At 42.3% G+C, this 13378-nt stretch overlaps 2 protein-coding genes across 5 annotated transcripts in view; one reads left to right on the top strand and one right to left on the bottom strand.

Annotated features, from left to right (window-relative positions):
- zgc:77752 (uncharacterized protein LOC393862 homolog) overlaps positions 1 to 13378 on the bottom strand; it is a 411733-nt gene that overhangs the window by 58879 nt on the left and 339476 nt on the right. The gene's annotated exons all lie outside the window — the stretch shown is intronic.
- Positions 1 to 13378, top strand: part of srgap1a (SLIT-ROBO Rho GTPase activating protein 1a) — a 97440-nt gene that overhangs the window by 33479 nt on the left and 50583 nt on the right. For all 4 annotated transcript variants that reach the window (XM_022202302.2, XM_022202310.2, XM_022202326.2 and 1 more), the window contains exons 2-3: positions 480 to 675; positions 7085 to 7247. In XM_022202302.2, coding sequence (XP_022057994.2) covers positions 480 to 675; positions 7085 to 7247 — 359 coding nt within the window. The remainder of the gene's footprint in view (positions 1 to 479; positions 676 to 7084; positions 7248 to 13378) is intronic.

The raw sequence follows: 13378 nt of genomic DNA, 5'->3' as shown, positions 1-13378 counted from the left end.
TTGGTTGTATACCTACCCAATTGCTGCAGAGTGATTTGATAGACAACCTTTTAGCCCGCCTCCCTCCCTGTCGAGCTTCCCTAGACCCTTGTGCCTTCAGAACATGGGTCTAGCACGGCTAGGCTAGTTGTCGTGCTGATTTGTAAAGCTGGGTTGCACACCTTAATAGGTAATCATTTTTAAAGATTTTAAGAGCTGACAGTGTGTAATCTTTTCAAATTCAAAAGCTGCAGTCCTGTTGTAATGGTGGCTTTTGCAGATATAACTGCAGAAAAGAGTCCAATTTAATCATTTGTAGGTAGTTGGTGTCTATGAATTGACTATTGTCTGGCTCTGGTAGCTTCCTATTGTACCTGCTCACTCTCAGATGATTTTCTTGTGTTTCTGCAGCTCTCAACATTCCACTTACGAGCTTGTTTCTCACCCTGCTGGTTTCAGCTCTGTCCTAATCTATTTGTTTTCTTCCTGTGTCTCTTCAGAGATCAGAGCCCAGTTGGTGGAGCAGCAGAAATGTCTGGACCAGCAGACGGAAATGCGGGTCCAGCTGCTGCAGGACCTGCAGGATTTCTTCAGGAAGAAGGCAGAGATTGAAATGGAATACTCCCGAAACCTGGAGAAACTGGCCGAGCGCTTCATGGCAAAGACTCGCAGCACCAAGGATCACCAGCAGTACAAGTGAGGAGACTCTGCCTAGATGTCCGTCTGTGTGTTTCTGATGTTATATGGGCCCGATAGTTTGTCTCCTGGTCTAATTTATTGTTAAAAGTTTCATTTTAGAAGTCGGACGAAACTTCCACTGGACTTGCTGACTTTCTGAAGAAGTTTAAAGGGATTATTGTGCCGATGAATTATATAAGTTGTCTTTTCATGTCCAAAGACAGTCAGTCAAGCAGAGAAAATCAGCTTAGTGGTGTTTGCAAATAGTTTGTCGTGTGACATTCTAGGGCCAGATTTAATTTTCATTCATTTATACAAAACTATTCCATGGCATTATTATCATTTTCTTTACAATTGAGAACTTCCTCATGAATGGCAATGTTTGATTTAGCTGTAGAATGTTTTTGTTTCATGAGCATGCAGTGTTTATGTTAAGGCTGGTGGGTTTTTAAGCCTAACACGTCATAGCAGTCAGGAAGACATCCAAATAATCCATCTTGGATTTATATTTTACATTTCTATAGGTGCCACAATGTTGTACAATACAGTAGAGTTGAAGGTTTCTCTGACTCGCTCACAGAAACTATGCAGTATACGGTCCATTTAAACCTGTGTATGCTGAAAATCATAAGTTATTCAGTGGCTGTTGCTCACGCTTGACTATTGTTTTGTTACTGGTGTTGATGCCAAATTACAGTCTATAATTGACAGCGGTTTGATGTAGAAATGTCTGATAAGGAAAAAGGACCAACATTTAAAAGCCAAATTTGGATTGATGAGTTCTTGATACTTAATAATTTGGTGATATTTCGGTCAGAACTTAATGAGTATTTAGGTTGAGTTTCCACCCACACAAAACAGTCACTGTAGTTATGCTGTTATGAAAAAGTACTAAGAAAAAATGCAAGAAAAAACTAAACCTCAACTCTCATTTGTTCTTTTTCATACAAATAGAGTAAACCTGACTGGGGCGGTGCAAATGAAAAAAAGATTCAATGAAATGAGATTCTTTATCAGACTGCTTCCTCTTTCTGTCTCTCTGTTCTCCCTGTGTCTTCCTCCTTCATTTCTTCCTCTGTATTCACCGTACATCACAGACTCTCAGCCTTTTTATAGATCTTGACACAGTTAAGCGTGTTGTAGTTTTTGGCCTTATTGCACCGTAGGAGTCTGCTCATGGAAAAAGCAGGCATTAGCATATTGTTTGAACTTGTGGTGGGAACGAAAATAAAACGTATGTTTGTGCTCGCCGTCTGCAAATAGCCCCTGCTCTCCGTCTGAAGCTGGGATGGCTCTAGCAGCTGTACCCATGTCTGCGACAGGCGAGGAGATGCTGGTATGGCGCTCTGTGGTTTTCATTCTGTGATGTACAGTCTGGTCACTTCATTCACAGGGTAAACATTTGGCAAGTGCCTAGCAGCGTATTTCCTAAGTAAATACAAGACGTCTGAATAACATTAAAACCCTCCTGTGGGTTTTAAATCCTGCGACACATATTTTTCTATTCGAATAAACACGCGTACAGTAAGGCTTCAGTATTCTCTCGGTTGTTTTCATTGGAGGAAATGTGTCTGAGACGTGTGAAAAAGTGCGTTTTCGTTCTGTCTGTTGCCTCCAGCCAGTTTTCACATGACAAGTCTTCCTGGCAAAGCAGCCGAAATGCTAAAGCAGTGTTAAAATGAGCAGCTAAATCTGGTAATTAGTCAAGACGAGCTGCATTCAGAAGGGGGATGCTGCTGTGTCTGGCTGGAAAGCTGCATTTTTGAGTCTGGTTTGTGTAACTGATGTTGAACCGAGCTGACAAGATGCCATTCTTTCAACTTAAAACTGCATCAGCATGCAGCATTTGTGACATATTTAGTTTGTTTGGACAATTTTCAGAGTATGCCTCCTCTCACGGTTCTTTGTTCCAGCTGCCACCGCGTAACAAGGCAAGACACAGGTGGAGGTTGATGATATCCCCACTAGTGAGGCTACAAAGACGCGATCCCACTCTGTCCTCCCACCAGTCTGCAAAAGCTGCCTTTTGTGTTTGTTGATGTGCATGACAGGACTTAACCGAGGTGTCTGCTGCTGGAAATAGGTTCCCGTAAAAGATTTCAAGCTGCCTCTCTTTCACGCCACTTGGAGCGGGGGAAAAAAAGTTTTGTCACAGCAGGGAGTTGAGTCCATAATCTACCTCAGGAGTGAGATGAAGTCTGTCAGAAAACACAGACTGTGGACCACCTGTGGGAGCAAAGCTGTGGCTCGCTGCTGGAGAGGAATGCGTCCCTGTGTTGAGCTGCAGTCTGACAACACTGTTGGCAAGACAGCAGTGGAAGATGGATGATGCCAGCTCTACAGCAAAGATGTTTTTTAGAGATAAAAATAGCCCACCAAGAAATAAATGTTATTTTAATAAGAAGAATGATAGTGCTTGTTTCTGAAGGTGACTGAGGAGCCGTCAGGTTTTTATGAGTCTCAGATTTATTGTTGGCTCCTGCACAGGAACACGCCATAGTTCATGATGACAGAAAAGGTAATAATTCAACAGGTTAATCTAATTTCTTACCGGTGTTATCGTCTATGAGCTGTCTAAACACATTAGTGTCTTTGCTAAGTCACTGCTGTCTGTTCTGCTTGCAGATTTGTTTTATACACTAAAAATCATGTTCTCTACTTGTCTGCAAAAACTAGTGCAAACTGCAGCTGCTCAGTGATGGCACCGTTCTTAAAATAACATGCATTAGCCGACATTTTTACTGGTACGGCTGGTTTAATATTATTACACAATGCGTAAAACACAGTACAATCATTTAAATCAAATATTGTTCTTTTGCTACACTATTAAAAATGAAAACTTTGTGCTTTTCTGTCGGTAAGTTTTGTTCTCGCTCCTCATTACCACCACGGTTTAAATGCACTGCACAGTAATGGAAACCCTGTAAAGACTCCCAGTTAAACTTTATAATCAGCTGTTAGAAAATCAAGTTAAAACTGTACTGAACACATGCTGTTCTACCTGACATATTATGTAGGGCAAAGCAGGAACGTAATAAATCTAAAAAAACATTGAGAGCTTCCAGGATGTGGGGCAATAAAGCTGCAGGAAAATAGACAGCAGTGACTTGTGGTTACAGCAGATGCATTAGTGGGTTTAGACAATAAATAGCCATTAATGTCTGAGGAAAAAGTTCAATACCGCTCCTGTTTTCTCCTTTTCTTCTTGTAAGAAAGCAAAACAACAGGCCAGCGCCGCGGCTCCAACAGCAGCAGTCTGTGGGAGAACCATTCAGTCATTTTTCAGCGAATGTTTGCAGAACGCACACACAAATGAGCAAATATCGACAAACATTCTCCTTTTCCTTAGACACACATTCACGCAAACAACCAGATACTGTATTATGCAAAGTTTGTTCAGGGAGGGACACGGAGATGGCGAGCAGAGGACTCATTGAATTGTTTATATCGCCAAAGTCACAGCTGGGATTGTCTTAAATAGGCGGCTTTTATCTGGAATTAAGCTTCTGCTTAAAGGACTTCTTCAGCTGGTCCCTGAGGATAAAAAGAAGGTGGAGAACATGTGGAGGCTTCACAGTGTCACACATTACTACCTGCAGTGTGTTCAGTTTGTGTGACATTTGATTAAAACTCATTTTGTTGGGACTTATTCACAGAAGCAGTCGTGCGTGGACTCGAGAAAATTGTGCATTTCCTTTGCTTGTTAATTAAAGTTGGACACCCTGTTGCTTCCGTTAAAATTAAAACTTCCGAGTGATAAGTTGGGCATAACTTGGACCGCTGCGGTATTACTGCATAGCAGGGCAAAGTCCGTCAACGAGCGGCAGCACTAACGGCCGCTACTACAGTGTATTAATGAAAGATTTTATCAGTCGGTCACTAGAGGACTTTGCTATTTTGCCTCTGCTGCTGATAAGAGCTCCTGTTTCAATACCCTGCATACTGAAGTGGTAATTATCTTTCACTGTCAGCATCCTCCTACTGTTTGAGGGTGCAACTATGTTAATATTGACCCAGTTACTCTTGGATTTAGGTGGGCTGAATGGACAGAAAACACACTGACAGGAAACTATAAGCTGCTAACGAGTTTCTAACTACCCGTCTTTCCTGGACGTTAGCTTCCTGTTTCGTACCTGTGTTTGAGCCTCTTTGGGGGCCCGTCTGTCTGTCGGTGAGTCTGTCTGACCCAGTTCCTGCCCCGGCTGAGGGGGAAATGATGACATTGAGAGATTTTCCTGCCATTATGTGGGGTAAGCAACTCCCAGAGGGTATTATGTCGTCACAGCCTGTGTGGGTCTCCCGCTTGTTTTCTTAGTCTGTCCTCTTTTTCTTTCTCTTTTTTTTTTTTTACTGCAGTTCTCTGGTTTGATTTAGTAGGTCAGCCCATTGACAAACAAACTTAATACTTAAAGAACTGTTTATGCATTTGTGGAAGCCAGGATTTCTCTAAACCTATAATTTTGCAAGCTTTGCTTTTTATTTTTCTTAAAATGGATTCTGGGTCATTGCTTGACTTCATGTGAACGAGTGGAGCCGCTTTTATTGTCAGTCTATTGTGTGACACTGACTTTTCTAAGCCGTGTGCAACTACTGTATCTGGTGTTGAATTAAGTTAAAAGGTTCTTCTTGTTACACTGCTTCAAACAATAAGGTGCTCTGAAGCAAAAGAGGAGAATCTATCTGTCAATTCCGGTGTTTACTGAATTATTCCTGGCTAATCCTGCCAATAGGCTGCTTTTACTTGAGCTGCTTTGGATCCAATCATATTCGCTTCATTTTTATGCAACACAAGGACAAAATGGTCACACTTGGACAGAAATAAAGCCATACTGTTGCAATCTGGGAGGTTATTTTATGCAGTTTTGTTGAGGCCCCACATCCAGCTTCATGTCAGTGACCACCTGAACATTATGCATCAGCACATGCAAAAGTGAACGTGAATTAATCAACACACATGTGCATGCACACACATTCTGTCTTCACATGTCTAGTATTGCACTCCCCTGATCCATAATGCAGAAAGGATTTATGGTAATTGCTGTGCACTTATTTTCTCGTTTTCTGGCTCTCCTGTCCCCCTGTAGCCTGGACATGTGGCACCAGTACATCACTCAGCTTTCAGCCAAATCAGGTTTTTTTTTTCATTCATTGTTTTCCTGGAGTTTTTGAAAAATGAATGCTCTCGGATGTTTTTCCTGTCCGCGTATGTGGCTCTGCCTTTATCAAATGTAGTTTGCTTCCTGTTTTTGCAGAATCTCGGAGAACATTTCAGCTGATTGGAATGTTTGTATCAGTTATTCATTTGCTTCGTTTTTTTGCTCTTCTAGCAGATGTGCTGCCAGGACTGAAGGCTAGTTCAGGGCTGGGTCACTCGCCGAGTGCAGAGTTTCACCTGTTGTGTTGACAAGTGCTGCCTGTCTATGCAAACTAACTTTGTGTTGGGGGAAGCAGAGGCGAGACTCCATATGGTTCCTGCAAGACTTGACCCAAGACCCGGCCTTAAAACCTCTCCCAAGCACACACGTGTGCACAGGCATACATGCTCGTATGCTGTGCGTCTTTTTCGCAGGCAGGAGGAATGTTACAGATTAACCCAGAGGAAGTCCGCCTGCAGGCCGGTGCTTTCACAGGGCCCCAGCTCACTCTGGCCTGGACAATGTCTTACAGTTAGCTTAGAAGCAGCCGACACACAGCACAGGAAACGGCTCCCAGGGCTCCTCTGTTTTTTTCCTAAATCTTTTCTATTCTTACACCCTTTGCTGCAACTTCTCTTCCTTTCCTTGTCTGTCTTCTGCTGTCACAGTTTGATCATAATTCTACTTTCCAATTTCACCTAAAATACATCTGCAGCTTCTCTAACTTCAGTCTCTGTGTATTTAAAGTCTGTGGCGGAGCTTCTTCTGGTTGTAGAAAGCCCTCTTGGCTCAGAGCGTTGCACGAGTTCTGCCCCAGAAACGTCACTGATGCAAAGTATTTCTAACTTCCCTGTGTAGTCCTAGTAATATATGGAGAAGCTTTTAGGGCTAGAGCCAGTGGTATATGGGGCATTTAACACCAAGGGATGTCTATGACGCATCTCTCTTCTTGCTTTAGAAACAGGCACCGGTACACTTTGTGAACATCCTGCTTGTCGAGGAACTGTCACAGTCTGACAAATTGTCTGAAGCCTGACATGGAAACAGACATATGGGAAAATGTTGGAATATCCTGACACAGACCATGAATACATATTTGAACATGTATTTGTAAGAAGAAAGACTGGCTCTACGGAGTGGGTTTATCACTGTGCAAGAAAATGTTTTGTTTATGCCTCCTGCATCACCACTGCTCCCATTCTTCCTCTTTCTTAAATGCATTAAGTGAAGCAGCAGCTGTAATGTTTTCTCCCAAACTGATCTGACGCCTGATGTTTGTCCGAATCCTTCAGGAAAGACCAGAATCTGCTGTCACCGGTCAACTGCTGGTACCTGCTGCTGAACCAGGTGAGGAGGGAGAGTAAGGACCATGCGACACTGAGTGACATCTACCTCAACAACGTCATCATGAGGTTCATGCAGATCAGCGAGGACTCAACGCGGCTACTCAAGAAGGTGAGGGGAGGGAAAGACATTATCCATTTCAATAAAAGCAGCGCTACCACACATGAGAGTAGCGTCTGTATTCTACACCGTACAGGACTTCAATAATTCTGTTGATTTCTGCTATGAACCACAGTGGACAGCGTGTAACGTCACAGTTTACATTTTCCAGTCAGGTTGGGGTAAAAAATGTGGGAACTTTGTAGTTGGTTTTAGTCATTCAGTAGGTCTGTCTGTTAGCCTAGCCGCGCTAGACAACCCACGGCAACGAATTTAATTCTCTGCCAGGGTGGGTCTAGTTACCCTCCATAAGGCTCGAGACTGGATTCTCCTAAAACTGGCCGGACCAATCACCATGAAGTGTAGAGTCAGAAGGCGGGCGTAATGAAGTGACGACAGAGGCGTGACGATTCTGACAGAAACAACCGGCGCACAATAAACAGTTATCTTTCGACTCGGCTTTGGCCACAGCCCTTAAAGATTTGAAGCTAAAATTCAACTTGAAAGATAAACAAAGGACGGCACTGAAGTGTTTCATTGAGAAGAAAGACGTATTTGGACTTATGCTGACGGGATATGGCAAATCCTTAATATACCAGTTGGCTCCGCTGGTTGGGAAGCTCATGGGACTTAGCCACAATCCGCCGGTGCTCTCGGAACTCCGTCAGCCTATTTGTTGCGCTGATTGGTTGTATACCTACCCAATTGCTGCAGAGTGATTTGAAAGACAACCTCTTAGCCCGCCTCCCTCCCTGTCGAGCTTCCCTAGACCCTTGTGCCGTCAGAAACATGGGTCTAGCATGGCTAGGCTATCTGTCTGTGTGTCTTTGACTGAAATGCCCAGGTAGAGAAAATCACTCTGCTTCAGTCTGGGTAACTCCTTGTTTCACTCAAATTTTTGGGTCAAGATTCAAGATTTTTCCTTGTCAAATGCTCATACAATATGGGAACTGAAATGGTATAATTTGCATCTCTCTCTGTGTTGCATATGCTGGAGTAACTGACTGGGAGACTAGAGGCTTCTCTGGTTCCAGCTGGATCATAGCGTTTATCTAAGCATGTGAAAGGTTTAGGAAGAATTAGCAACAGACTGCATGTGTTTCTGTAACTTCAGAAAGCAACCCAGGTTACCGCTCCGAAACTGTATTAGTCTCCAAATGCTCAACAGTCACATTGTGCTACCCACCACCACAAATAAACTTAGATATGATAAAACTGCCAACATAATGCATTGCAGATAGTATGATGCTTTAGCTGTCAGAGCATCAATGTTTCAAATTGAATCGTTAATTGAAGTGAATAAAAGTTTAACTTATAGCTTATAATGTAGCCAAAGAGGAGCCACTGTTTCGTTAACTTTAAGTTGTGGTTAGTAAAAAGAAAAGGTTAAATGTGCAAAAAATTGACACACTGATTATGTAATGTTCTAAGAAATTACCAATGTGCATGGGACGTAGCTGAAAAGGCTGCGTTTATAATGTATTATTCAGCACAGGGAAAATTTTGGGTGCACCTAATTGAAAAAGTTAGTAGTTAGATGTATAAAGTTAGTCTGGAGGTCTGTAAATAAATTAGCTGACGACAACACGTCTGCAGAGAACGTCAGTGTTGGCTTTGCTCATCTCGGGACTTTAATATACCAATTAAAATACAGCACTCATTTCTCTCTGCTCTCATGTGAATTATGTTTATCACAAATTCACTTTTATTATTTAATGCACCACTTCCTCGTCTCTTTTGGACTGCTACAACCTCCCCCACTAGGTTTTCAAAGTTCCTTTTTACTATACTGATGTTTGACCTCTGCTAGAAGAGGTCGGATGTAACTTTTTCTTTGATTCTCTAAACAGTCGAACTCACCGCTAACACAATCCAGATTTTTCTTGGCGGTCAGATCGGGCAGCGGTGTCTCCAGTCCCTCATGTTATATAAACGGTCTTTCCTTTTAAATTAACCCGTTCATCTGACATCAGTGTGTACTTACTTGCCTGATATGCAGGATATGTACAGTATATATTCAGCTTTGATGGTATGATGCTCTGTTGGGCTCCTGCGGTTTAGTTTTCTGAATTAGAGTAATGCAGTGGAACCTTGGCCACCACAATTTCAGATCAGTATTCCTTCCGTCTCCCGTGGCTTCATGACCAAAACCAATCCGCTGCCTGTTCCACCACAAAGATGACAACTCCCTAGCAGATTATGAGCTCCTATGCTGCAGGAGTCACATGAACTCACCACAGACCTAAATTACAAAGTGTCTTTTCTTCAGAAGGAGTGTCTTTTGTGTCAATTTTAAACTTTTTCTCTCCCTGGGTTCTTTTTCTTGTTCCATTTTGCAGCAAACCCCTCGATCTTCAAGAAGTTTAGGTTCGTTTCGAAAGTGATAAACATCTCTAGAAGGTTGTGAGTTGCTCTTTAAATACTCACTCGAACCCCCAGCACACAAACAGGAAGCTGCAGCAGTCATTTCCTTTTGATAGTGTTTTAAGGCTCATGGATCGACTAATGAGGCCAGATGTGAACCAGTTGTTTTTCAGAGGTTAGTCTCGTTGCCTCCCCTGACTCAGCGTACTTTGATGATTGTAATGATAGACTGCTTTCAGTGCTGATTTACATTTTACGTACAACTCTGATGGCACTTTGCCAAATCCTCACAAAGTCTTTGGTAGTGTAGCGGCATGCTTGTCCTGTCATTACTCCACCTGCATCACCGCTGCTGAGGTATGTGCAATATCTCACCACATTATGAAATTGTCGCCCCTTCAAAGTTTCTCAGTGGATCCAGGTGACATTGTTCAGACAAACAGCAGCCTGGTGGGAGGTCCCAGCTCATAGGAGACCTGAGACACAGCTCGCCCTCTAATTAAAGCCTCCCTGAGCCTTTTGATCTCAGCAGAGCCTCAATAACGAGGCACAAACAACAGAGAAGTCCCCCATGTTACGTGGGCTCCCTTGCAGCTTCGAGGAGGCAGCTGCACTGTTGTCATCCTTCCTGCACATCAAAAGACCCGTGTTTTTATGTCCTTGTATGTTCACGTTTCACGCTGTGAGGTGCGGCGACAGAGGAGGATCCCAGAGTAGCCCTGGTGTCTCCGTCAACATCCTCCGGTTGACCTGTTTGCCGTTCGACTTGTGCATTTATTTCTTCAGTGCAGCTTTGCGGTCACTTTCTAAAAGCAGCCATGAATTCCTTTACAGACAGCCCTTTTTTTTGTTTGAACACAAGAGTCAACTAGTGGACCTCTCTGTCTGTCTTTATGCTTGAACAGGTCTGATCACATGTATTCAATTTCCATTATTCATACAGCTGGCTCTTTGTTTTACGCTTTCTGCCCGTGTTTTATTCATGAAAGTCACGTTCTGCGGCTGCAGCTAAGAGGTGGGTTTCCAAAGGCTTAAGGCAGCTTCAAAGTTTTCCAGCAGTGAAACATGTCACAGTAGGAAAGGTGCACATATAAATAATGAACTTTATTGTAGCTGAGTTCCATTTTTGTTTCAGTTTCAAAGTCCTACTACTCTCAATGTTATGAGCATCAGCTGTGCTTTTCCTACTTTGAAAAGTCAAAAAGTTTGCTGTGAAAATGAACTATTAATAGTAGACATTTGATGTTTGCTCAGAATGACACATAATGATGCAGTGTGTCTAAAAGGAACAGTTCAGAACACTAATTAGTCAAATTAATAACAGTGGCATAAGACAACCCTCTGAACCTCAAGCAGTTTCTGGGCGTGCGTGTGGTGTTTGGCACATTTTCCCTCACTGTGAACACATTCCTTACTGCAATATAAAGTCTACGGAGATATCACAACCATGGCTGGAAGTAGACAGAGCTCAGAAGTCTTTCTGTGCAGTATAATAAAGTTATGACACAGTAAGTCATGAAAAATGAAAAAATTAAAGCTGAATTTCTTTAGCTATTTATTTCACAAAAATTAGAATTACCTGGAATTAGCATGCATGTTTAAATACCTCCAAATGTTATCAATACGAGAGAAATGTATATTTTATTACTTACATTTTTAATATATTCCCATACTTGTGTCCAATCAGCTCTGTAAAAACAGTCTGCAGTTCAGCTAAAACTGAACATTTTTGTCACTTTAGTTTTGGTCACAATTGAGTCACCAATGGCTTCACAGTTGCATCAAGGAGTGCAGAATTTTAATCTTTTTGCAGATTCTGGCTAATACAGATGGTTTATTTTTGGCAAATTTTTGTGATGAGATATGTAAATTATAAGAATTTTGATAACATGATTAAGTTTAGATTTGATGATGGTTTCTGATGGAACCACACGTTCTAAAACGCTGATTTTGACCAAGTGGAGAAGCAGCTAAACTATACCTACCAACACCACTTGCAAACTTGTTTGTTCAACTTTTACATGATCAGGATTGTGAAAAGAAGACAGTGGTTTTATGAGGAGTTTTGTGATGAGATTTCTAGGCAGACAACAGCGGCAGTTAACGCTCACAGTTAAGGTTAGTAGCATTTGCTAAAACCAAAATCTGTGCTCTCTGACTTTACATTTGTTATATCTGGAGATAGAATTACGGTTTATGCTTCGACACAGAACTCCTCATTAAACCACAAATCTTCATTTTTGTCTTTTTGCGTTTCTTCTGGGTGTCTGTGGACAAAACAAACAAACATAGAACGTTATGTAAATAAGGCAGCTAATGTTCCAGTCAAGATGCTAAACCAGAGTAAGCATTCCTTTTACATTTAAAAGGAAGGATTACCCTGTCATTTGGTTAAAGTCAGTGTTACAGTGACAAGACACTCTGATCTATACTGAGCAACACACACACACACAGAGGCCCTGCGGGGTACACAACTGCCATCACTACACCATGATTAATCTCAGTGGCAATATGAAACCCACCACTCCCTGAAGGCTGCCTTGGTTTCTCCTCTCTGGGCTTGTTCCATCTTTCTAATGTGGTTGGAATACAGATGGTATGTACTTAAAAGGGAAAACCCATTTGTAAGAGCCTTTTAATGAATTAGCCAGAATTGGAAACCCCCCCAACTGAAATTCCTTTAAAATGAAAGGGGATAAGTTGCGCAGATTAAATCAGCGACATCAGTTAGACAGCGCGGCCTTTGATGAGCGACTGTTAGCGCTTGTAATTTGAGGTATGTGTGAATTACATTCAGCAGCAGTTGGAAAGGTGAGATTATTCAAGGGTTTAAAATGCTGCGAGGTGTAGGTTTTCTGGTGAGAAGCACTGTGCACATGTCTTGAATGCTGCTGTCATCTTTGGCTTTACTTCCCACTCACCCACACACACTCTGGCAGTTCATGTGATCCCTGAGAAGGCTTTTCATTGAGCTTTGGATCACTTCCCAGCCTTCTCAATGGGGAAGAGCTGATGTGTGTTAGATCTGACAGATAGTCAAAGGTTCTGTCCACTGAGCTGATGCTTGCTAATGGATTTTCCCACATTCTCCAAGAAGCCCGAGGTTACCTTTTTTTCCAAGTTTGGTGTCTCTAGATTTCCGTTATCCAGGCTTACATGCTGTTTTTTTTTTTTTTAACATGATTAAGTAAGAGCTGCAAATCAGGAAGCTGACAGCCCAGGTGGTAGTTATGTAGGTGTTGCTGATTGGCCAGGTCACATAGCGTGACTCTCTAATTTCAGATATCAGCCTGGCAGCCGCTGACTGAGAGCGTAATCCTCTTTGCTGCCTACTCACATGCTGGGACCACGAACAGCTTTACCTGTGAGCGTCCTGTAAACAACAGGAGTGAGAGGTTGTGTATTTTTGTCTGTTGCATACTTACAGTCCTGTTGGAGCTGGAAATTGATGTGATTTAGTGTGAGGATGAGCATCTCACTGGGATGAATGAGGTGTTTGCTAGAGTAGAGCCTCTTGGCTACCTGTTGCCAGCACTTGCAAGAAACCACAGGTGTACGAGGTGAAAGAGTAGGTGTGACTCATCTGATCTCAAATAAGGAAATTCCATACACTGTATCGTTGAGATATGATTCAGAATTACACTATCGTTTAGTATACTATTGCCCTAACCACACAGCTGTAGCATGTGAGGAGCTACTGTAAAATAACTGAAGCACAGCTAAAAGCATGTAATATAATAAAGATGAGGCGAATTAGAGACAAATTGATAGTGTTAGCT

Source organism: Acanthochromis polyacanthus, chromosome 8, assembly GCF_021347895.1.
Source record: "Acanthochromis polyacanthus isolate Apoly-LR-REF ecotype Palm Island chromosome 8, KAUST_Apoly_ChrSc, whole genome shotgun sequence".
Lineage (NCBI taxonomy): Eukaryota > Metazoa > Chordata > Actinopteri > Pomacentridae > Acanthochromis > Acanthochromis polyacanthus.
This window is presented reverse-complemented; position numbering and strand designations above follow the sequence as displayed.